General features: G+C 36.7%; 2 protein-coding genes across 2 annotated transcripts in view; one reads left to right on the top strand and one right to left on the bottom strand.

The window, feature by feature from the left end:
• The window catches only part of LOC105381757 (putative U5 small nuclear ribonucleoprotein 200 kDa helicase), a 68774-nt gene extending 66433 nt beyond the window's left edge, over positions 1 to 2341 (top strand). The window contains exons 43-45 of the mRNA XM_048629957.1: positions 299 to 433; positions 1164 to 1271; positions 2046 to 2341. Coding sequence (XP_048485914.1) covers positions 299 to 433; positions 1164 to 1271; positions 2046 to 2285 — 483 coding nt within the window. The 3' untranslated portion in view covers positions 2286 to 2341. The remainder of the gene's footprint in view (positions 1 to 298; positions 434 to 1163; positions 1272 to 2045) is intronic.
• Positions 2342 to 7391: 5050 nt separating this feature from the next.
• Positions 7392 to 24788, bottom strand: part of LOC105391131 (unextended protein) — a 32657-nt gene continuing 15260 nt past the window's right edge. The window contains exons 8-15 of the mRNA XM_048629920.1: positions 23862 to 24008; positions 20135 to 20275; positions 14510 to 14649; positions 12375 to 12501; positions 11214 to 11343; positions 10539 to 10641; positions 8162 to 8224; positions 7392 to 7695 (exon numbers count right to left, since the gene is read on the bottom strand). Of these exons, the coding sequence (XP_048485877.1) occupies positions 7513 to 7695; positions 8162 to 8224; positions 10539 to 10641; positions 11214 to 11343; positions 12375 to 12501; positions 14510 to 14649; positions 20135 to 20275; positions 23862 to 24008 (1034 nt within the window). The 3' untranslated portion in view covers positions 7392 to 7512. The remainder of the gene's footprint in view (positions 7696 to 8161; positions 8225 to 10538; positions 10642 to 11213; positions 11344 to 12374; positions 12502 to 14509; positions 14650 to 20134; positions 20276 to 23861; positions 24009 to 24788) is intronic.

Genomic DNA, 24788 nt, shown 5'->3' with positions numbered 1-24788 from the left:
GTTTAATATCTCATACCAAATAAACATGACTACCCATAAGCTAAATTCAGTCTTGATCTGATCTTGATCCTCATCTTCTGTCTTCTACTAAACCTACTACCTCTTACCTAACCGTTTAACGGTTGTAATGTTCATTCCAGGGTGCATTTGTGGCATCTAGTCATGTATGTCTGTGGTATTATCGTAGTATTATCTCATACTAAATCATCAAGACTACCCATAAGCTAAATTCAGTAGGAAACCCACCTTTTATCTTCTACTTAACCTTTTACTAAACCGTTTCAAACATTCGTTCCAGGGTGTAGAGACAGTGTTCGACGTGATGGAGCTCGAAGACTCAGCCAGAGCCAAGCTGCTGCAGCTGTCGCCCACCGAGATGGCCGACGTGGCCCGGTTCTGCAACCGATACCCGAATGTGGAGCTTACGCTGGAGGTAAATATGTGGATAGAGTAATAGTAATAGTCGGTTATTTGTCCCGCTGAAATATAACCCAAGGAAAAGATAAATACAGAACAATTCGGGAGAAAGAGGAGAGGTAGCATAATATATTTTGATTACTTTTATTGTACACATACATATTAGAAAACAAAGTAAGGTACATGCAATAGTAGCAAAGAATAGTCTTCAATGTGGAGCTCACGCTGGAGGTAAAGTCATTTGTTTAGTTAATTGATAATGTGGGGGACAGCTCACACACTGTTGTATGGCCAGCTTGGGTGGCAGAAACTGTAATATGAGAGTCGAACAGCTGATATATCCACATAGATAGATAAACATATTATAAAGATAAACAACACGGTCGGTGACCCCAGATAATTTACTTTCACTTTCTAAAGGATTAAGGGTGCTTTTCCATCAAAGATATGCTATGCTACGTTGTATGCACATCACTTATCACTAGCGAGAACGTATGTCTTTCACAACTTTAATGCAACACGTCTAATGGAAGGGCAGCCTAAAACTTTTAGATCCACCTTAAGGTCTTCAAGATTGGTGATTTATCAAAATATTATGATAAACATGTAGCTCAATTAGGTAAGCGCACAGCGAAAAGCGGGTTGCGTCGCTTGCGAGTCACTTTTGACTACCTCTTCGGGGATTACAGTCGTGACCATATTTTTTATGTATGTATGTATTACAATAAACATGTTTGTGTGTGCAGGTGAAGGACGAGAAGCGTCTGCGCGTGGGCCGCCCCATCGTGGTGGAGGTGTCTCTGGAGCGCGAGGACGACGTGGCCGGGCCCGTCATAGCGCCCTTCTTCCCACAGGTATATACATGATGATATATAGTAACTATGTAGTATATAGACGACGTGGCCGGGCCCGTCATAGCGCCCTTCTTCCCACAGGTAACACCATAACAATTACATATACCTTCGTGACAAGCTAGGTATAATAAGTATAGTAAATTACTATGAAATCCTACATCGCGGTATTAAATAAAGTTTTTCAGTTGTCTGCAATAAATAAAACCTATCATGTCAAATCATAGAATATTATGTCATTATTCTATAGTAAGAGAGTGAGACAGTTACTTTCGCATTTATAATATTAGTTAGGATAGGCGCATTAAGCCGTAGGTCCCAGTTGCTGCTACGGCAGCAGTCGTTAAGCCTTGTCAGAGGCCTTCGGGTAGCTTGAAAACATCCGACAGTCGGGTTGCCCACTTACCCGACAACTCTCTCAAAACTAGCTTGCTTGTGTTGGGGTCCACCAACCCGCACTAGGCCAGCGTGGTGGACTAGGCCTAAAACCCTTCCCTATAAAGAGACCCGTGCCCTAGCAGTGGGGATGTGATGGGCAGTGATGAACGAACTTTCAGATATTATAAATATTTTTATTTATAGGTACTTTTTTTTTATAGGTACTTAATCTATAAATCTAGACAAAATACAGGTTGAAACAAATGCGTTGTGGGTTGAACCATCATAAACCTAATCTAGGAAAGATCCTGTATTATAGGATAATGATGTTTCTCCGTCATAGTATAACATAACATAACTTTCAGAGATATATGTAACATAACACTTTTTCATTTCCAGAAACGCGAAGAAGGCTGGTGGGTGGTCATCGGCGACCCCAAAACCAACACTCTCCTCTCCATCAAGCGAGTGTCTCTGGGCCGCGCGGCTAAAGTACGACTGGACTTCGTGTGCGGCGTCGAGGGACGTCACACGTACACGTTATACTTCATGTCGGATGCCTACTTGGGGGCTGATCAAGAGTATAAGTTTACTATAGAAGTGGCGGAGGCGATGAGTGAGTCTAGCGACAGTGAGTGAGTGTGAAATGTGTAGGAATGATTCTTGAATTTAATATACGGTTAAGTTGAATTGGTTTTTGGTGTTTTATTTAGCAACGGATGGAACGATTTTGTGTGGTCCTTTTCGGATCAAAGATAATGTTAGCCCAAGTATTCTTAGCCATATTTTATCGAAATCGGCGTATCCGTACGAAAGTTATGCTACTTTTAGTGTTAAATGTCGGGGTTTTTAACTTACTAAACATACAGTATACGGGGAAACAAAATAAGACACGGCTACTGGTGCAAATACTTTTATTTTCAGTACAACAAATAATCTTACTCGTACATCATTATAGCCATTTCAATTCTCACTAATGTTCTTATCATCTAAATTACTAACAATTAATAGCAACGTAAACACAAGATATTAAAGGTAAACCTCCACCTATTGGTATTGTAAGACCAAACGGATAGTCATAGGTGAATGGAGAAACGGCGTTGGCAATGCCGATGAAGTGGACGCATTTGTGTGAATTCCTATACAAAGAATACTGAATGCGATGCGTGCGTGGCATACGATACCGAAAGGTAGACGCTTATCTTTACAATGACTGCTCGATAATAATTTTTAAGATCACACATAATTAAATTACAAACACGATATCCTGAAAACCCAACAAATAAACTCCTAAATAAAACAAACTAAACTAAGCAAGGAACTTTTTTACTAAAGCATATATTAAGTACGTTTTTATCTACATAGTGTTATGGTTACTACGGTATTCTAAATGCCTGTTTCATCATGTATGAATTAAAATTATTAGTGTGATAAAAGTCACGCTTTCACTGTCTTAATCATAATTTCAGACTTAGTGCCAAAATGGAGAAATTGGCACTTATAGCATGATTTTTATCCCACAGATAACTTTTGACAGATATTTTGAAGCAGAGGGTTAAATGAAAACGTATAGGTAAGTTGTTTCTCTTTAAGTATAAAAAATCTTAAATTCTAATAGAAATGCTACTCTTCGATTTTAATACTATTCTTTTGTTAAGTTAAAATATACATTGGGGGGCCATTAGAAGTTAGAAAGCATGTTAATTAATTTAGGTACCTACATAGAGAGCAGAAAAACTTCTTTTTAAGAGAGGAAAGTTCTGGAACACTATGATAATTCTAAAGAGAGCGCAATACCTAGGTACTATGTATATCTACAAATAGATTTGTGGGTTTATTGTCGTTGTGTTATAATTATTATATATTTATAACTGATGCTGATGGAAGGAATAGAAGGCTTCAAAAGTTAAAATAAATGGTATGTACTAATAATCTGAACCTTATGGAGCAAGCAATTTAAGAAAATAATTAAGGAAATGATATTAAAATACATTTTGCGTACAACACAAATTGTAACAAAGTAACTCGCCTAATACAAATTGTACCATCTAGATTTTGTTTGATTCATGCATAAGTTATAATGATTCCTAAACATTCTTCACATACAATTTAATATTATTCAAATTAGCTTATTCATTATTCAACATTTTCGTGAAATAATTAAGTACTTCCAGTATATTTAAATAATAGTATTTTTTGAGAATCTAAATTTTGTACTTCTAAAGTTAAATTAATGTACAGGTGAAATATTGAGTTTTTTTTCCGTAGTAGGTTAAATTACATGAAATAAATTATCCATCAGTTGGCTCCGATAGAAACAATGAAAAATTACACTCTTTAGGTACAAGCAAATAAAACAATAAGTACATAATTTTAACAATACCTACTGACTACATTGTATGACCCGTCATACAATTTCGTTTCGTTGTAAACATTATTATCTACACTAGCTAAAATAACAGGCATTTTTAAGCGTGTGTGATTCGTTTAAACTTAGTCTATATACACTATACTTCATGTCAGACGCGTATCTAGGGGCTGATCAGGAGTACAAGTTCACTATAGAGGTGGCGGAGGCGATGAGCGAGTCTAGTGACAGTGAGTGAGTGTGAAATGTGTAGGAATTATTATAAAATTGAATTTAATATACGGTTAAGTTGAAATGGTTTTTGGTGTTTTATTTAGCAACCGATGAATCGATTGTGTGGTCTTTTTCGGATCAAAGATGTATCTTGAGTATTCCTAGCTGTATTTTATCAAAATCGGCCTAGCCGTTCGAAAGTTATGCGACTTTTAGTGTTAAATGTCGGAGTTTTTAACTTACTAACCATACAGTATACGGGAAAACAAAATAAGACACGGCTACTGGTGCAAATACTTTTATTTTCAGTACAACAAATAATCTTACTCGTACATAATTATAGCCATTTCAATTCTCACTAATGTTCTTATCATCTAAATTACTAACAATTAATAGCAACGTAAACACAAGATATTAAAGGTAAGCGTCCATCTATTGGTATCGTAAGCATCGGACCAAACGGATTGTCATAGATGTATGGAGAAACGGCGTCGGCAATGCCGATGAAATGGACGCACTTGTGTGAATTTCTATACAAAGAATACTGAATGCGATGCGTCCGTTGCGTACGATACCAAAAGGTAGACGCTTACCTTTATCATGACTGCTCGACAATCATTTTTAAGATCACACATAATTAAATTACAAACATGATATCCTGAAAACCCAACAAATAAACTCCTAAATAAAACAAACTAAACTAAGCAAGGAACTGTTTTACTAAAGCATATATTAAGTACGTTTTTATCTACATAGTGTTATGGTTACTACAGTATTCTAAATGCCTGTTTCATCATGTATGAATTAAAATTATTAGTGCGATAAAAGTCACGCTTTCACTGTCTTAATCATAATTTCAGACATGTAGCATGATTTTTACCCCACAGATAACTTTTGACAGATATTTTGAAGCAGAGGGTTAAATTAAAATGTATAAGTATCTTCTCTTTAAGTATAAAAAATCTTAAATTCTAATAGAAATGCTACTCTGCGATTTTAATACTATTCTTTTGTTAAGTTAAAATATAAATTGGGGGCCTTTAGAAGTTGAAAGCATGTTAATTAATTTAGTTAAATGGAGAGCAAAAAAAGTTCTTCTTAAGATAGGAAAGTTCTGGAACTCTATGATAATTCTAAAGAGAGCGCAATACCTAGGTACTATGTTTATCTACAAATAGATTTGTTGGTTTATTGTCGTTGTATATAATTATTTTATATTTATAATTGATGTTGACAGAAGGACTAGAATGCTGCCAAAGTTAAAATAAATTGTATGTACTGATAATCTGAACCTTTTGAAGCAAGTAATTAAAGAAAATAATTTCAGAAATGGTATTCAAAATAAATTTTGCCTACGACACAAATACGGAACAAAGTAACTCACGTACTTAATACAAATTGTACAAAGATTTTGTTTGATTCATACATAGGTTATAATGATTCCTCAACATTCTTCACATAAAATATAATTTAAATTAGCTCAATCATTATTAAAATGTCAACATTTTCGTGAAATAATTCAGTACTTCCAGTATATTTAAATAATAGTATTTTTTGAGATTCTAAATTTTGTACTTCTAAAGTTGAATTAATGTACAGAGTGAAATGTTGAGAGTTTTTTTCCGTAGTAGGTTAAATACATGAAATAAATTATCCATCAGTTGGCTCCGATAGAAACAATGATAAAATTACACTCTTTAGGTACAAGCAAATAAAACAATAAGTACATATATTTTAACAATACCTACTGACTACATTGTATGACCCGTCATACAATTTCGTTTCGTTGTAAACATTATTATCTACACTAGCTAAAATAACAGGCATTTTTTAAGCGTGTGGTTCTACAATCTAACAATTAAATATCATTTTACTATTAGGGCCTGTTTCACAATGTCTGGATAAGAGTTACCTGTGGGATAAAAACATGCTGTCTCTCTCATTCTCCATTCATCTCTCAATTTTTTAGACAGTGACAGCATGTATTTTATCTCACAGGTAGCCATTATCCAGAAATTGTGAAACAGGCTCTAAGAGATACTCTGATTCATTTTGTCTGAATAAAGTTATGCAGACAATGTGTGACAGATGCATACTCTAATATAAATAATCGTGGCATAAGTTGGCATAACTATTCCTAGTTTTTTTTCCGCCACGTCTATATCTACGCTTTCCTAACAATTCTGGTCGATTTCACACCAACTACATAATGTAACATCACATAACGTGCACTCTAAGTACATAACAGGTTCTATGTATACATAACAGTGCAATACCGTGGACGATCTTAACACTAAACTTATACATAATATACTATTGTACAATGGGGCGAATTATCTGTAAAAACTGAATTGAAACCGTTTTCGACTAAACCGATATTTATACAAAAGGTAAGTGTGTATTAATATGTAAGTACCTAAATTAATTATGTACTTTAGGGATTCATTAAGGATCATATTTATTAGCGTAAATTAAAGTTACGTACTTAATAATGATAATTAAATAAGTATTATGGCCATTATTATATTATAATTAAAACATTGTATTAAGAAATACCGCGGTGGGTCTTAATCTTTGGTTTTTTTATTTCACTGGTTAATTAATATACCATTTTACATTATCATTATTTAGATGGCACTCTTTATATTATATTTAACACTAGCTTTTCCCGCGAGCTTCACTTCACCTTAAAAAGGTTTCCTGTGGAAATTCTGGGATAAAAAGTTGCCAATGTATTATTCCAGGATGCTAGCTTCATACATAACAAATTTTGTTGAAATTAGTCCAGCTGTTTCCCCGTAAAAGACTAACAAACATCCATACTTTACCAAAATCGCTTCTATAATATAAGTAGGATTATAATTTAAGATTGGATTCTTATAATAAGGCCTAATATGGTCCACAACCTTTATTAGACCAATTTTGACATACATGGTGTTTCCAAATGGGTATTGCAAGCCGAAAAGGAGTTACAAAATATCAACAATCTTAAAAACTGTCGGTAAAAAGATCCAAATCCCCATAGAAGACCTTCCTCAAATTCCCAGCACAATACTCCAAATTATGCTCCTTTTTGCTTCCAACACCCTTATGAACACTCAATTTTGGCAAAATACTCGAATAATTTAGTCTTCAACTCGGAAATCGTGCGACCAACGAGACCTACATTTGAACAAAGACTCAAATGTCTTGATGAATACTCGAGTCTTATACCAACACCACTACCAACCCACCCCAATACTACTGTTATAACATATCCCCATCCGTAACAAAAATAGCCGTGTGTTATTTCAACAGCTTCTCCTGTTCCTCTTCCTCCCTCGTGTGGTCCCCATGGTCCGCGTGGTCCGAGTGGTCCACGGCGTGGTCCATCTGGTCCTTAGGGGGGGAGAAGGTGGCCCGCGTGTAGGGGGACGCGGAGGCCGGCGGGGGGTGGGGGGACACCTGGGAAGAGCAGTTGTTGAACAACTATCGGCGGGGGGTTAGTTTGTTGAATGGTTGTTGTGTGTGTGGTTTAACCCTTCATTGGGCATACTACAACTGACTACTGCTAATTTTTTCTTTGGTTTTCGTCCTTAATTCAGTGGGATTAGGTTCAAAACGATGTGGGATCCATTATCATTATGCCCAATTAAGGGTTATGTGTGTTGGGATTGGTGTGATTTTTTTCTGATATTTTACCCTAGATAGATCGATGTGTTTTTACTGTGGGGTGGATTCTGTGGGACGTATACAAGAGAATTTCCCTACTAAGAATGATTGTGGCGTTCTAGTTTTGGTAGAGTATAAATGGTAAGTGAGTAACTTCAGTATTCCCTAGCAGTCGGTGTATTCCAAATGAATAATTATGTGACTGTATACTCAAATGTTTTATAAGGAATTGAGTGTATTTCTGGTAGTATTGGTTGTCAAAATGTAAGGGAACTATAGTCACCTGTCTGGACGGAGTCTTGTGGTCCCCGCTCACGCTCAGGTCTTCATCCACTGACTGCAACAGCTGAAATGAAATAGGAAAAAAAACTTTAGACTATAATAATAATATGTGGTGACATCTCTGGGCCATTCGCCCTAAGCTAGACAGAGCCTGTAATATGGGTATTGAGCTGCTGATATATCTACACAGATACATACGAGTACCTACCAGTTTATGACTTTGATACACAATAAGCCTTGAAATAAGTAGGATTAGGGTAGGATGGAATGGAGAAAGCAGGATCTAACTGTACACCTACTACAGTATAACGAGTATTACAAATACGACATGAATCTATTATTTCTAATTTACATAACGTCGACACTGTACGAAAGATGATATATTCCTAACTATATGTATTTATAACTACCAAGATACTCTTACATTATTTATTCATTTTATTAATATGACATCTCAAGTCTGGTCTTTCTTTTCCAGGATCCTCGTTATTTTGGACAGCTCATCCAAAACTCTCTCCTGTAGATCCAGATATCTTGTCTCAAAGTCCACGTTAGTATTCGCTTCAGCACTACTAACGCCATCTATGGAGCGATTTTCTCTCGTTTCAAAGTCCTTCTTATGTATTACTTCAGGACTACTAACGCCATCTATGGAGCGACTTTGTCTCGTTTCAAAGTCCTTCTTATTCATTACTTCAGGACTACTAATGCCATCTATGGAGCGACTTTGCCTCTTATCAAAGTCAACGTTAGTATTTACTTCAGGGCTACTAACGCCATCTATTGAGCGACGTTCGAACTCAATTATTTCTGTTAGCTCTTGAGTTGATGTATTTGTTTCTTTGCGAGTTTCATGGCACTTTTCTAGAGGTATGATTTCAGACATCACGTGATGGGGAATTGGAAAGTCCGTGTGATTTTCTTTTAGCGATTCTGCATCTGTTTGCGTTAATATAATTAACTTCATCGTCATCAGGTTTACTGACATTACAAAAAACAATATATATGTAAGATAAATAAATCTTTAATTATTATTTTCTATAAAGGCGGGATCAGACGGTTCATTTTTCGTTCATTTCTGTCTTTCATTCAGCATCTTTCATTCGAAATGATACGTGTGAACACAGAATGAAACAAAAGTGCCGAATGAATTCTTTAATGAACCGATCCAACTATGTTTGGTTTTGGCATTCGCATCTTTCATTCCCACTCAGAAAAAGAAAGAAAGAAAAGTTAACAGTCTGCACACAGAATGAACGTTCTGTAGTTCTGAGGCGCACGATCTCACCCGACGACATATTATTGAAAATAATAAATGAACGTTCGTTTCCACTTTGTCGTGTGAACATGGGATTAAAAGAAAATGAACCGTTCCATCGAATGAATATTCACTCGAATGAACCGTCTGATCGCGCCTTAAGTACCTATTGAGTTCTGTCTGTACATATTTCACTAACATAAACACTAACCATTGATAACAATGCCCTTATTTCGATTGTAATTGAACCAGTAATTATTCTGAGTGTCGAAGCATTGTTCCGAGGATCTATCGAAGCGGTTCACTTCTATTATATTCGTTCGTTGTTTTTCCTGTAAGGTTCATTAAAATCCTATTTTTGCGTATAAACGCATGAGTTGCTAACATAAATTTACTAAATATGATACTTTGTCTGAAATTTTAATATACTTATGAATGTCTATCTTCATTTTGTCAAACATTTAAATACCGTAAAATCAGACACAATACAAATCTATAAAAGGTTAAACTAATCAACACAATTCTACACTACATTTCGCAAAAACCTTGAATTTTCCTCCATTACTCGATTCATTCTTAGCTTTAGTTGACGTAGTGCTGGCAGATTTGGGCACTATAGTCTTGGTTAAGAATGAGATGGGGCGAGAGGAGCAAGCGGCGTGCTGGAAAGGGATGGGTGTATTTATGTGAGGTAGGTTTAGGATGGATAGGTAAAGGAAATATAGGGGTGAATCATTTCTGAGAGTATACAATTTTAAGTAAAATATTAACTATAAAACTCCTGCAATAAAGCTTTTTACATTTACTATGGATTTGTCTAGCGGGGTTTTAAGTGGCAATAAAAATAGCTAAAGTCGACTTGTGCGAGAGTGTAAAAAGGTATGTCAAGCATACTTCTGCAAGGTTTTTTAATATGGAAATATGTGAAAAGATTAGCCAGATAGCCAGTCAGATCAGTGGTCAGTCGGTGACTGCCTAGAGTGCGCCGGACCTATATAAATTACATTTGATACGCCATTCAAAAAGACTCCTATCATGCTGATTTTTACGATGATTTCTTTTCCACAATCACCAAGCACTCTTCTCGAAAGTTAAAAGTAATATCTTCCAGTGCACGTACCTTGTCGACCTCCGTGTCGAACTGTTCGTTGGTCGGCCCGAGCCCCTTCGAGAGCACGCCCTTCTCCATGAGTGTGGCTCGCTTGGCCGCCATGTACAGAGATCTGGGGGGAAATAAAGCTTTATCAAAAATGGTAGTTTGTCTTGGTTTTTGGAGTGGTGGTAGCTCAGTCGGGTAAGCGACTGCTTCTCACGCCAGAGATGCGGGTTCAAATCCCGGCGCTGACATGTACCAATGAGTTCTTTGAATTTAAGTACAATGTATACCATCGCTCTTACGGAGAAAGAAAACATCGTGAGGAAACCTGTATAATTGTTTAGATATAGCACATCTAGGTATGTGAACCCACCAACCCGCAGTGGACCAGCGTGGTGGGAAATGGTCCAAGCTTGGGAAGGCAGTTTAGACCTTGGGGATATGCACAAAGATTCCATTCGAGAAAGCCAGGTGAGAATATAATAGATGGTTGGTTAGTTTCTACGGAGTTTATTTTACTATCAGATGTAAACTTTTGGGTGTTAGCCTTTAAGCTGGAGTCTCATTTTGATTTTGGAAGTGAAATTGAATTGTAGCATACTTTTACATTAAATATTCAAGCTCAGATACCTAAAAACTGGAGGAAAATATAGATATATATTTTTTAACTATTACTTCGACCCAATCAAGGATATTTACCGTTTAACAATAAGATAAAACACGTCAGTAATAGCTCGCACGCTGTAGTCCGGCACGAAGGTGTGTCTGAGCAGCGCCTCCACCTGCAGGTTCTGGAGAGAGCCCACCGCCGACGGGGTGGGGGACTCCGCTGGGGGGAGAGGGGGGTTGGGTTAATTTAAAGATAAAGATAAAATACTCTTAAACAAACAGAAATTTATTTTATAAAGAAAAACATTATAATCACCAGGTAGCGTTCAGTATACCCCAAGATTCCATCTTAGGTCCTCTACTATTCATAATAAATATCATAGCTACAAACACCACACTAAACGACTCATAAACACCATGCGGAGAATAGAATAGAATAAATCTTTATGCTTCTTAGTGCATATACCTAGCTTACATTATAGTTTAGGAACAATTCGTTTTAGATTATAATTATTTATGATGTTGATGAACCGTACATGAGAGAGAGTGGGGTTGTGGTTATAGTTGGACGAAGGAAAGATTACTAAAATTGTGATTGAAATCAATGCCATTATTTATATTTCTATTGGTTTACCACACGGTTCACCTATAACCGTAGTAATATAATAGGCCCGATTTGACAGCTACACAAAATTCCGATTTCAATTTACTTGAACAAACACATAAAACACACACTATAACTACAGTAGGTAATAATTATTATTTAAGTTTTATTTAACTTATTGTTTAATTTTAAGATTATATACCGCACATGGCAATGATTGGCTCATAATATGTTATTATAACACTGAAATAACAAACGGCCAAGCGATTGGTGTCACCAGGGTTCACCCCTAGGCCCACTGCTATTTATAATCTACATAATATCTTATAAACACAAACACTCCTTACGGGTGCTAACATTTTGCTAACAACACCGGCCGGTGTTCCTCAGGGTTCACTTCTAGACCCACGACTATTCACAATAACTGTCACAGATTCCACGTTCTGCGTGCGATAGCCGGCGTGCCTCAGGGTTCACTCCTAAGCCCACTACTATTTATACTAAATGTGCCAGATATAATAACGATTCCACTTACCAACTCCAACGTTCTTCTTATAAAGAAAAAGAGCCGGCGTACCCCAAGGTTCACTCCTAGGGCCACTCCTATTTATAATAAATGTCACACACACAATAACAATTCCACTAACCAACTCCCACGTTCTGCGTGAGCGCCTGCACGCCGAAGTAGGTGAAGGGCCCCGCCTCGAACACCAGCGCCTCGCGCCCCACCGTCACCCGCACGCGCCCCTCCAGGATCAGCACGAAGTAGTCCACCTGGAAACCAGAATGCAAAAATAGTAAAAAAGTCACGTGACCAACAAAGTTTCTATGAAAAAGGTCTTCTATTCTATTCTATTCTCTGTGGGGGTGTCAGTACCTGCACCTGGCTCTCTCGAGTGGAACCTTTGTGCATGTCCCCAAGGTCTAAACTGCCTTCCTAAGCTTGGACCATTTCCCACCACGCTGGTCCACTGCGGGTTGGTGGGTTCACATATCTAGATGTGCTAAGTCTAGATATGCAGGTTTCCTCACGATGTTTTCCTACACCGTAAGAGCGATGGTATATATTGTACTTAAATTCAGAAAAGAACTCATTGGTACATGTCAGCGCCGGGATTCGAACCCGCATCTCTGGCGTGAGAAGCGGGCGCTTACCCGACTGAGCTACCACCGCTCCGAAAAAGGTCTTTTTTAGTTTCGTAAATTTTTCAAACTCGTAGAACAAAAGTTGTTCAGAATGACCCCCTGAGTCACCCCCTTTCGGCTTAGTATACCCTTTTTGCAACACTCTGTATGTGTACCTACTACTACCTACCTATGTCTTTAACTGCTGGAAAATTTAAAGCATTTGATTGGTTTTGGACCTCAAGTTAGTTAGCATATAGTTGAAAACATGGAGGAAGGAATATACACGTTTTACCCAGTATAGTGCCACAATCTTATCTGTTCCGGTGGCGACGTCGCTGTGATTGAATCCAGTGATGCCATCGATAAAATTTTGCCTATTTCTGGTTTAAACAACAACTCATTTCTGCTCTTACCTATTTTTATAATTAGGTACATTCATAAGTATAGATAAATCAAAATATAGGGTCGATAGTAAATGAAAGAGGATATAATATATCAAACGACATTTGTTGTATAAAAAAATTGTCCACGGCGAACAGAAACAAAATTAGTTCTGATTATGTTCTGATATAAGACATTAAATCTAGATTTTACAATGATATAGGTAATATCTGTGGGTCGTGGGAATAACGAGATAGAAAACTATTGTGCTTAATTATTATTTATTTATTTATAAACACTTATTTTTTTTCATTTTCTTAAGAAACAAGAAATTCAGACATGTACAATGTACAAAGGCTAATTGCCAAAAATCCATTTCTTTCAGCCAACCCTTGATACTCTTAGTGGAAGAAGAAGATGTCATTAATCATCATTATTTCGTCTAAAATCGCTGCAGGTGCGAGAAATTCTTCTTGGTATACTGCCTAAGGTATAAGTACGCAGCTTCACTCACACCTGTAATCAAAGAAAAATAAAGATTATATACTTTCATCACGACCCATCCCGTCCCCACTGCTGGGGTACGGGTCTCTCGGGAAAATATTAATAAAATTACATGTGAGTATATGGGTAAAATTATTCGTCATATTTGGCAACACTTACCTGTAGCCGCTGCAACTCATTCTTCCAATTTTTCTAACGGAATTAAAGGCGCCTGAATACGTTATTCTTCCTGCATAAAAGCCAATATATCTAGTATTACTTTTCTTGCATCACTTTTCAGCGCTTTTGGCATTATTACACCCAGAAAATCACAAAACAAATTAAATAACGTAGCGTCAGCCTCTTCGCAGAAATTGACAACTCAAATAACGCACAGAGTATGAAAGGACGTTTGACAATGACGTCTCGTTAGTACACATTTTGACCACCGGAACAGATAAGATTGTGGCACTATACTTGAAAACTATTAAGAATAACTGATGAGTATTTATATTTTACAATGTGTAGTATAAGTATGGGAAGAAAAAACGTGCAATTTTTAAATCACACTTAAAAATATCAAGTCTTTTCCGGACTTTCCAGATGGCAAATCGATTTCACTGACTTTCCTTGACCACCTGGAGCTTCCCTGACTATTCCCCTAACTATGTGATGTATTGATATGTAGGGTACTATGTGTCAATAAACCAGTCCCGCTTAACCTGTGTTCCTGTGCAGTCAAATCCTTTTACAGTGTACACCCTGTAAATCTAAGTTGAATTGTACTGACCGCCTTCCCCTGCTGGTACACCAGCATGGCAGCATCACTCTTGCTCTTGGCCTTGACCTTGACCTGGCGCACCACGTCCTGCTGCAGCAGCCGCCGCAGCACCGTCTCCGACACCAGCTCGGGCCGGAACGCGTCCACACCTGGGAGGGTAGGCAAAGGATGGTTAATAGTGTGCATTTGTCAATTTAAAATATAATATAAAAGTTAATAATGATTATTGAGCTTATAAATGATATTTGTATGAGATTACTTGGTAGGTGAGATAAATATTCGAGCGGGGTAGGCAATTACTATGGATGTTAATGTATATAGCCAATAAATACTTCCATAGAATTTACATAGTGTCCTTAACATTGTAGGCTATAGGGACCTACTGCGAGCTTACATCCAAATGCTTCTACCAAAATCTCTAGCCGGTAGGCAAATACAACAGCTATACCTAATCGGGTAGTCAAAAGACAACTGTTATCCCTATGACCAAAAAAAGCAACAGCAGTGCGCGCCGAGCACGGACGTGTCCTAAAGTTTTTACTTTTTATTATTTAAATGTGTAAATGAGTACAATTCATTCTAATCCATAACTTCAAGTCAACAAGTGCAAATTTCGCGATCTCCCCGAGTGATTGACCGGCTCGCAGGTAACATACTTGCATACATCTAACCATCTCGCTCACTCCCGTTGACCGTGCTTGCCGTCTTATCGGAGGCGACCATATGAACTAAGCGGAGCGATAAGCGGAGCGATTTTCTTTTTTTGAACCACATTTCTTTGAGCACATATTTTTGAATAACATAATCAAGCAATACCTAACAATAAGATCATGAATAACGTTATGCGCTCACCTACAAAGACGCCAAAAATCACTATACGAGATGGTAATGGATCGCAGTCGCAACCTGATTTATCCAGCATAGATGACCACCAATCAATTACTTTTCGGAAGAGAAAGACTCCCGAGGACGATTATATGCACCAATTTGATCAATTCAAAGGTGAAATTATGGAAGTGCTTAAGTCTTTCACTACCTCTCAGAACCAAAATATGCAAACAATAATTCAAAATATCTCCTCAATCAACAGTCAACTCGCTGATATAAAATCTACAACGGACTCCCTTGCTATGGAAAACAATATGTTGAAAACGGAAATTGCGGCACTAAAATCATCAAAAACTACGACTGATGAAACGATTAGTAACATACAAAATGACCTGCAACAATTAAAATCAGTTTCGAATTTGCAACCAGTTTCTGAAACACAATGCGCAACTCTTCAGGCTGATATATTAGCGGAAATGGAGGAACGATCTATTAGAGACAAAAACATAGTGATAGCTGGAATCCCAGAGTCTTTATCAACAATTTCCTCAGAAAGACAAGAACACGACAAAGGAGAGATATCCAAAATTATATCAGTAATTTTCTCCGGGTGTCTGGCACCTAAACCATTAAAAATTATACGACTGGGAAAAATTGATGCAGGAAAGACCCGTCCAATCAAAGTATGTTTTGACTCTGCAACTACTGCCAAAGAAATATTAAAAAATAGATCTAAAGTTGATGCAGTTAAAATTTATTCGGATCAGTCACCATATCAACAAAAATTTGTGAAAAACTTACGTGAAGAATTACAAAAACGGACCCAAAGTGGTGAAAATGATTTGACTATCAAATACACTAGGGGTGTTCCTAAAATTGTAAAAATACAGCCAAAAAACTCCCACCAAGTTGCGTCACAGACACTTCCAAAGGTATAACCTACGAAATCGCTAAAACCTATACAAATATAACATCTAACAAAAAATCATTAAAATTTATATACCTAAATGCACGCAGTTTAGCAAAGCCAGGAAAAATTGATGAACTTAGATGTGTTATTGAAGAATTACCAAAAATTCATGTTATAGCTGTTACGGAAACTTGGATAAAAAGCGACGAAGAGGCTAAACGACTAAATATCCCCAATTATACACATTACTATAACTTTAGAACAACAACAACTGGAGGTGGAGTGTCCATCTACGTTCATAACAATCTTAAACACCATTTCCTAGAACAAAAATCCGAAAATGACAACCACTATATCTGGATCTATATTGATAAGTTCTCACTTAACATTGGAGCTGTGTACAAACCAGAAAGAACTAATGACACGGACTTTCTAGAAACATATGCATATTTTCTGTCAAAATGGCGAAGAGTCATCGTTCTTGGAGATTATAACTTGGATCTACTGACAGATGGTAAACCTGTGAAAGACTACAAGAAAGTTGTTAAAGAAAATGGTTTCAAAATACTGAATAAAATAAGCCAGGAATATTGTACACGAGAAACTTCGACGACCAAAACTATTCTCGATCACATCAGCACAGATCTCAAAGAGCATAAATTTCATATGACTATAATTGACTCGTCCCTATCAGATCACAAACAGATTTATCTGGAAGTTCATAACTACAAACCTGTACCATTGCAAAGAGTCCAATATGAAGCCATTGATTACCATAAACTATATACACATATTAAAGATCAGAAATCCGAACTAGGTTGTTCCGACTATAAAACAATTGAAAACATTATAACAGAAGCATTGGTTGGTAGTAAAATAATCAAAAACAAGGTACAAAACCCACCTAAAACCGAATGGATTAATAAGGAACTCATTAAAGGAATAAATGAAAGAAACGTAGTCTGGCAAAATATGAAGGCAAATCCGGATGATCAAACACTGAAAGAAGATTTTGTAAAAAAAAGAAACTTAGTATCTAATAATATACAATCTGCTAAAAACAAGTACTACTATGAATCTTTCAAAAAATGCACGAAAAGTCCTAGAAAAATGTGGCATCTTATAAACTCACTCTCGAATAATAAAAATAAATCAAATCTTAATCCCACCAGACTTGTTACTGCTGCAGGGGTTATCACAGATGTTAAGGAAATATGTGAGCATTTTAACTCGTTTTTTGCAAACATAGGTTCTGTTTTGGCCAATGATATTTTATCAAAAATGCCATGTAATTCTGTTCCTGTTTTTGATACTGTGGAAGCAAATATCGTAACTACACTCTTTAATCCCACAAGCAGTGACGAAATATCAAAATTAATAGATAAACTTAAACCAAACACAAGCTCTGGAATCGATGGAATAGGACCAAAGGTAATAAAATGTGTAAAGGATCTCATAGCTGAGCCATTGTGTAGAAGCATAAATTTGTGTCTTTTGGATGGAGTCTTCCCGGACTCCCTAAAACTTGCTAGAGTAGATCCAATCAACAAATCTGGTAAAGTAACAGATCCTGAAGATTATCGGCCTGTATCAGTATTACCGACTGCATCAAAAATATTTGAAAGCATAATTTATAACAGATTAGAACAACATTTAATATCTATTGACTTTCTTTTCCAAAGACAGTATGGTTTTCGTCCTAAATCTAATACTCTCTCTGCTGCAACAGACTTAGTAACGACGATAAAACTAAATATTGATAAAAAAAACATTGCTTTGGGTATATTTATCGATTTGAGGAAAGCTTTCGACACCGTTAGCCATGATTTGCTTTTGATGAAGCTAAGGAATATAGGTATCACAGACCGTGCTTTAAAAATTCTTGAGTCCTACCTGACTAATCGACACCAAGTAGTTAAAATTCAAAATTGTCAAAGTGAATTAAAACAGGTGACCTATGGTGTTCCGCAAGGTTCTATCTTAGGGCCACTCCTATTCCTTATCTACATCAATAGTATAAAAGATATTGGGCTCAGTGGTGACATCACACTTTACGCGGATGATACATGTCTTTTCTATTTTGGTAGTGACATTGAGTCCATAGTAGAAATAGCCCAATCTGATCTCAACAAGTTAAATCAGTGGTTTCAAGATAACCTTTTAACAATTAATACATCAAAAACCAAATATATGATATTTGCAGCCAAAAACAAAACTATTAATGAGCATAATCCTCTTACAATAAACAATGAAACCATTGAAAGTAGCAATGAGGAAAAGTATCTAGGCCTGATTCTTGATAATCGTCTCACCTGGAAACCCCACTTAAAGAAAATAAAAGCCAAACTTACATCCCTAACAGGAGCATTACGTGGCATTTCCTGCTGTCTTCCAACGCCAGTCCGCTACATGATCTACAACTCACTTGTAAAACCACACATTGAATATCTCATTGAAGTTTGGGGATCTGCTGCAAAAACTAATTTACGTTCTCTGCAAACTGGACAAAACAAGCTTGTAAAAATATTATTTGGTTACGACTATTTAACAGAATCAGCTAAAATATACAAAGAAACTAAAATTTTTAACATTGCTCAAACTTATAAATATAATACCTGTGTAATTATTCGAAAAATCCTTACAAAAGACATTCACACTCAAATATGTTTCACTAAAAAAATGCAACTGCAAACACGCGCAACCCGACAAGCTAATAATATTTACATACAACGCCACAGAACCAATTACGGCACGAGTAGCATAATAGCCGAAGGAGCTCGTATGTACAATAAATTACCTAAAGATATAAAAGAAGCAAAAACACTAACAATTTTTAAGAAACTACTAAAATTGCACATTTTAAAGGACTTTTCGTTACTTAATAAATAAATAAAATAAGATTTATACCAGCCTATTCTGGATATATAGGTATTTTATATTAATACTACGTCAGATTTCTATTAATACTACATAAGACCATGTTAAGAAAAAAAAAAAAAACTATTTACATACTTACATATTATTTTAAGTGTAAATTCATACATACATATAATATTATACCCTATTTATAATATGAATTTATATTTTAAATAGCACAAATTTTATATAACGCACTGTAATATTTTTCATTTGTATTCGCCATAATCGCCATCAATGTAAACACAACCTAAGCAAACATTTCTTTGTTAAAATCTGTTTATGTTACTTATTTTAGGACTACCCTTCATTTATATAATGTGCTTATCCATAATTACGCATGCTGTTAATATAGATTTAGTACTTAGAAAATATGTTGTTTCTCATATAAGTGAATTTGTTATTCTTTTTGAGAAATAAATGTCTTAAACCGTAAACCGTAAACCAATATAGCTCTATCCCTAATCGGGTAGGCAAAAACAACGTTTACTCTAGTCACCCCTACACGGGGTTATCCCCACACGGGTAGGCAACTCACTGGTGCTGAGGAACTGGAAGGTGGCTAACGTCAGCTGGGGTGAGATGTGGATGCGCTGCGTCTCGTGCCTCTCCGCGAAGGCGGTGAAGTCCTGCAGCTTGTTCATTGTACTACTTACATAGATATGGGTAGGCATTTACTACATAGACTACTACGTCTCTAACATGGTAGGGAAGACTACGGACCGACTGTGAGCTTACATCCAAAATCCCTAGTCGGGTAGGCAAACACAACGGTTATCTCTATTCGGGTAAGCCAAGCCAACCGCTATCACTAGGTTCAATATAGCTCAATCCCTAGTCGGGTAGGCAAAAACAACATTTATGCTTGACATCCCTCCACGGGTAGGCAAAGAAAACTACAATCCCCAGCCCAAATATAGCTCTATCTCTAGTCGGGTAGGCAAAAACCCCAATTATCCCTCCACGGGTAGGCAACTCACTGGTGCTGAGGAACTGGAACGTAGCTAAGGTCAGCTGGGGTGAGATGTGGATGCGCTGCGTCTCGTGCCTCTCCGCGAAGGCGGTGAAGTCCTGCAGCTTGTTCATCGGCTTGTTGCGCCGGCGTTTGGTGCGGTTGTCCACTGTGGGGGATTGAGGGGTTATATGTTGATATAATTATCAGAAGATACCTGCATAATATACCTCTAGAATAAAACACACACCGACCGACTTCTGAAGCAGATACAGACAGATATCGATATCAATTTTAAGGATCACTCACTAAACACATCAGTCTCATCAATGATCTCGGCCTGTATCATCTCCTCAATAACGTCCTCGAGTGTGATGAGCCCGATGGTCTCGTAGAAGGGGTCCCCGTCGCCCTCGTTGTTGTAGAACCATCTCTTACTCACATACATAATTACATAGTAGACAGCAGTTTATAGCGATTTCATCATCATCATCATTGGCCACGATTTAGCGACATAATATCTAACCGCCACAATGCAGTCATAGAAAATGTAGATCCCTATCAATAAATCGCTGAACAAAACACACCTGAATAGCGGATATTCGGATATTATTCGATATCATCATCACGACCCATCACGTTCCCACTGCTGGGGCACGGGTCTCCTTCCAATGAAGGAAGGGTTTTAGGCCTAGTCCACCACGCTGGCCTAGTGCGTGTTGGTGGACCATAGTGGTGGTTCATGGTATTCCATATCCTTTTACAATAATAACACAGGTTACTTACTGAACACATCAGTCTCATCAATAATCTCCGCCTGTATCATCTCCTCAATAACGTCCTCGAGTGTGATGAGCCCTATCGTCTCGTAGAAGGGGTCCCCGTCGCCCTCGTTGTTGTAAAACTATCTCTTACTCACATACATAATTACATAGATAGATATGTATAGAGTAATGAAACGAATGGATAGCGATTTGGCCAGACACTGAACAATTGGCTACCATCATATTTAGCTACAGTGACACAGAAAATACAGAAATATCCATCTGTCACATACAAAGAAACGACCAAATACCGGATATCCGGCTACTATTAGTAATCGGATACTTACTAAACACATCAGTTTCATCAATAATCTCCGCCTGTATCATCTCCTCTATAACGTCCTCGAGTGTGATGAGTCCTATCGTCTCGTAGAACTATCTCTTACTCACATACATAATTACATAGATAGATATAGTAACTAGCGATTTAGCGACACAATATTTCAGTCATAGTAAATGTAGATCCATATCAAAACACAGATATTCAGCAGGGTGTCCACTCAGAATCCTCCAAAAATTTCCCTGACTTTTCCCTGACTTTCCCTGACCATTTCAGAAATTTTCCCTGACCAGAGATCAAAATAAACAAAAGCTTGTTTTCCGTTCATTTGCGAGACTTATTAAAAAAAGCTGTAAAAAGTGTATACTAAGCCGAAAGAGACGAGAGTGATCAGGCATTTTGAACAACATTAAATTTAAAAAAAAAAGATTTTCCACACAAACTTTGCTAGACAGGTGAAGTTATATGAGAAAAAAACGCGAATTTCAAAAACACGTAAAACAAAAGTTGTTTCGAGTGATCCCTGTGTCACCCTATTTCGGCTATGTACGGTGGCCTGCGCTTAAAAGTATACAGGCGGAGTTTTTAAAATAGCGATCTCAAGCTCAAATGCTGCTCAAGCACATCCACATAAACACCACTGCTACACACATCACACACAACACGTCCCCGGATTTATAACAGATGTAGCTGGTCCCTTCATCATCAGGGATTGCTATTTTAAAAACTCCGCCTGTAGGCCACCGTACATCTATCACTATTGCAACATTATGTATAGAAAGCAATAATAAATAAGTACCTACTTCATTTTTTTGTACAACAAAGTTTAAATACTTTTATTTTGCCATAACATGTAAATCTTTTTTGTATTTGCAAAATTGAAAAAGAGGTATTAAGTATATTTTTTTAATTTTCAAAATGTCATTTTACTTTTGAAAAAAGTCATTTATAGTTTGGAAACCCAAGCGGGAATTAACAGGATATTATTGCAAAAGACGTTCGTTAGACCTAGTTAATTTTATTTAAGCACACTTATTGACGGTAGGATTAGTACAGAGTGCTTTGAAGAAATACGCCTACTCATATATACTTGTTTAAATGAAAGATAAAATAAACTTTTTAATTTGTGTATAAAACTTGTCCTAGCACCTTGTATAGTAATCTTAGGACCTTCAAAATCGAAATAACATAAGTAAAGCGTGTAAAGCTTTGTAAATACCGTAATTAATTTAAATATAATAATTAAAAAAAATAGAAAACCGACTTCAAAAAACCACTAAAATGTAAGAAATAATTTAAGGTTTACACATACGAGTACAATTTGTGTAAACCTTAAATTATTTCTTACATTTTAGTGGTTTTTTGACGTCGGTTTTTTAATTTTTTGAATTATTATTTTATTTTATAGTTTTTAGTTTATTTGCAATAATTTTCAATCAAAAGTAAGGTGCAAATGATACAAAAAGTCCTACTAATCAATACGAATCATTCAAGCCTAAACACGAAATAGTTGCTATATACCGTTGAGGAGTTCCCCTGACTGCCTTCCGTTTCCATCATCAGATCAGCTTAAGGTCACCATCATATTTTTTTGTTATAAGAACTATATTTACGTTCTTAATTTTATTAGAATCGGTTAATATGTGCCCAAAATGGAAATTCATACCCTGTTTTTACCCCTTTACCCACCCTTGGGGGCGAGATGAAATACTGAAAAAAATGGGACCACCTGGGAGCTCAACCCAATACAACAAAAAAAGAATTTTCAAAATCGGTTCATAAACGGCGGAGTAATCGGTGAACATACATAAAAAAAAGATCCCGACGAATTGAGAACCTCCTCCTTTTTTTGAAGTCGGTTAAACACAAGACCAAAATGAAACATTTCGGTATGGGCGCGACGCTTTAAAAAAATCATTAGGTGCCGCGTGGAGGAAACGCTTCTGCAAGCGCTCCCGCAGCAAATTATGAGAATTGATGAGTGAAATGAGCGCCGATACAGCGCGTCTGCACCTGCACCAATACTTTATGTGAGGACTTATTTTTCATCACGAACTCTTAAAACAAAAGTTGTTCAGAAAGGCAAGCTGAGTCACACTCTTTTGAATGAGATTTAACAAAGGGAACATAATTTTACTATTGAACAAACTATGAACTGTGTCTGGAATCTGGCTTACGAGATTTTATTTTATGACTTACGTAATTTACGTATAAAATAGAAGAAAAATAATAATTAGTAAAGGAAAGAACTACAATTTAGAAAAAATATATGCTTTACTAGTCATTTTTCCCTGACTTTCCAGGTGGCCCATCAATTTCCCTGACTTTCCATGACCACCTTGAGCTTCCCTGACTTTTCCCTGACTATCCCTGACTTTCCAGAAAGTGGACACCCTGTTCAGCTATTATTACTTACATGTACATAATTACACAGATACATTGAACACAGAGCAATGCATTTAGCTGGATTCTGAATTATGACATATCCGAATATCTATCTATAGATAAGCAGAACTATCCATGTATTCTCTATCTATAGGGAATTAACTATCTATAAATAAATATCCGGGATATCCGGCTACTATCCGTTATCTGTCAATATCAAACAAGAAATAGGTTTCGGATATCCGATTTACTCAATATTTACTCACTGAACACATCAGTCTCATCAATAATCTCCGCCTGTATCATCTCCTCAATGACGTCCTCGAGTGTGATGAGCCCGATGGTCTCGTAGAAGGGGTCTCCATCGCCTTCGTTGTTGATGCGGTGCACGAACGCCATGTGGCCCTTGTGACCTGCGGGGAAAAGGAGTTATTATGTAGGTTTCAGTACAAATAGGTGTAATTATGTGGAGTTCAGTACAAATAGGTGAAATTGTGTGGGGTTCAGTACAAATAGGTGTAATTATGTGGGGTTTAGTAGAAAAAGTTGTAATTATGTATGGTTCAGTACAAATAGGTGTAATTATGTGGAGTTCAGTACAAATAGGTGAAATTGTGTGGGGTTCAGTACAAATAGGTGTAATTATGTGGAGTTCAGTACAAATAGGTGAAATTGTGTGGGGTTCAGTACAAATAGGTGTAATTATGTGGGGTTTAGTAGAAAAAGTTGTAATTATGTATGGTTCAGTACAAATAGGTGTAATTATGTGGAGTTCAGTACAAATAGGTGAAATTGTGTGCGGTTCAGTACAAATAGGTGTAATTATGTGGGGTTTAGTAGAAAAAGTTGTAATTATGTATGGTTCAGTACAAATAGGTGTAATTATGTGGAGTTCAGTACAAATAGGTGAAATTGTGTGGGGTTCAGTACAAATAGGTGTAATTATGTGGGGTTTAGTAGAAAAAGTTGTAATTATGTATGGTTCAGTACAAATACGTGTAATTATGTGGGGTTCAGTACAAATAGGTGAAATTGTGTGGGGTTCAGTACAAATAGGTGTAATTATGTGGGGTTTAGTAGAAAAAGTTGTAATTATGTATGGTTCAGTACAAATAGGTGTAATTATGTGGGGTTCAGAACAAATAGGTAATTATGTATGTTTCAGTATGATGATTCGTTTTTAGTTGGTATTC

The sequence above is a fragment of the Plutella xylostella genome, chromosome 24 (genome assembly GCF_932276165.1).
Source record: "Plutella xylostella chromosome 24, ilPluXylo3.1, whole genome shotgun sequence".
Classification (NCBI taxonomy): domain Eukaryota; kingdom Metazoa; phylum Arthropoda; class Insecta; order Lepidoptera; family Plutellidae; genus Plutella; species Plutella xylostella.
Note: the sequence above shows the minus strand (reverse complement) of the source record. Positions and strands in the feature narration are given on the sequence as shown.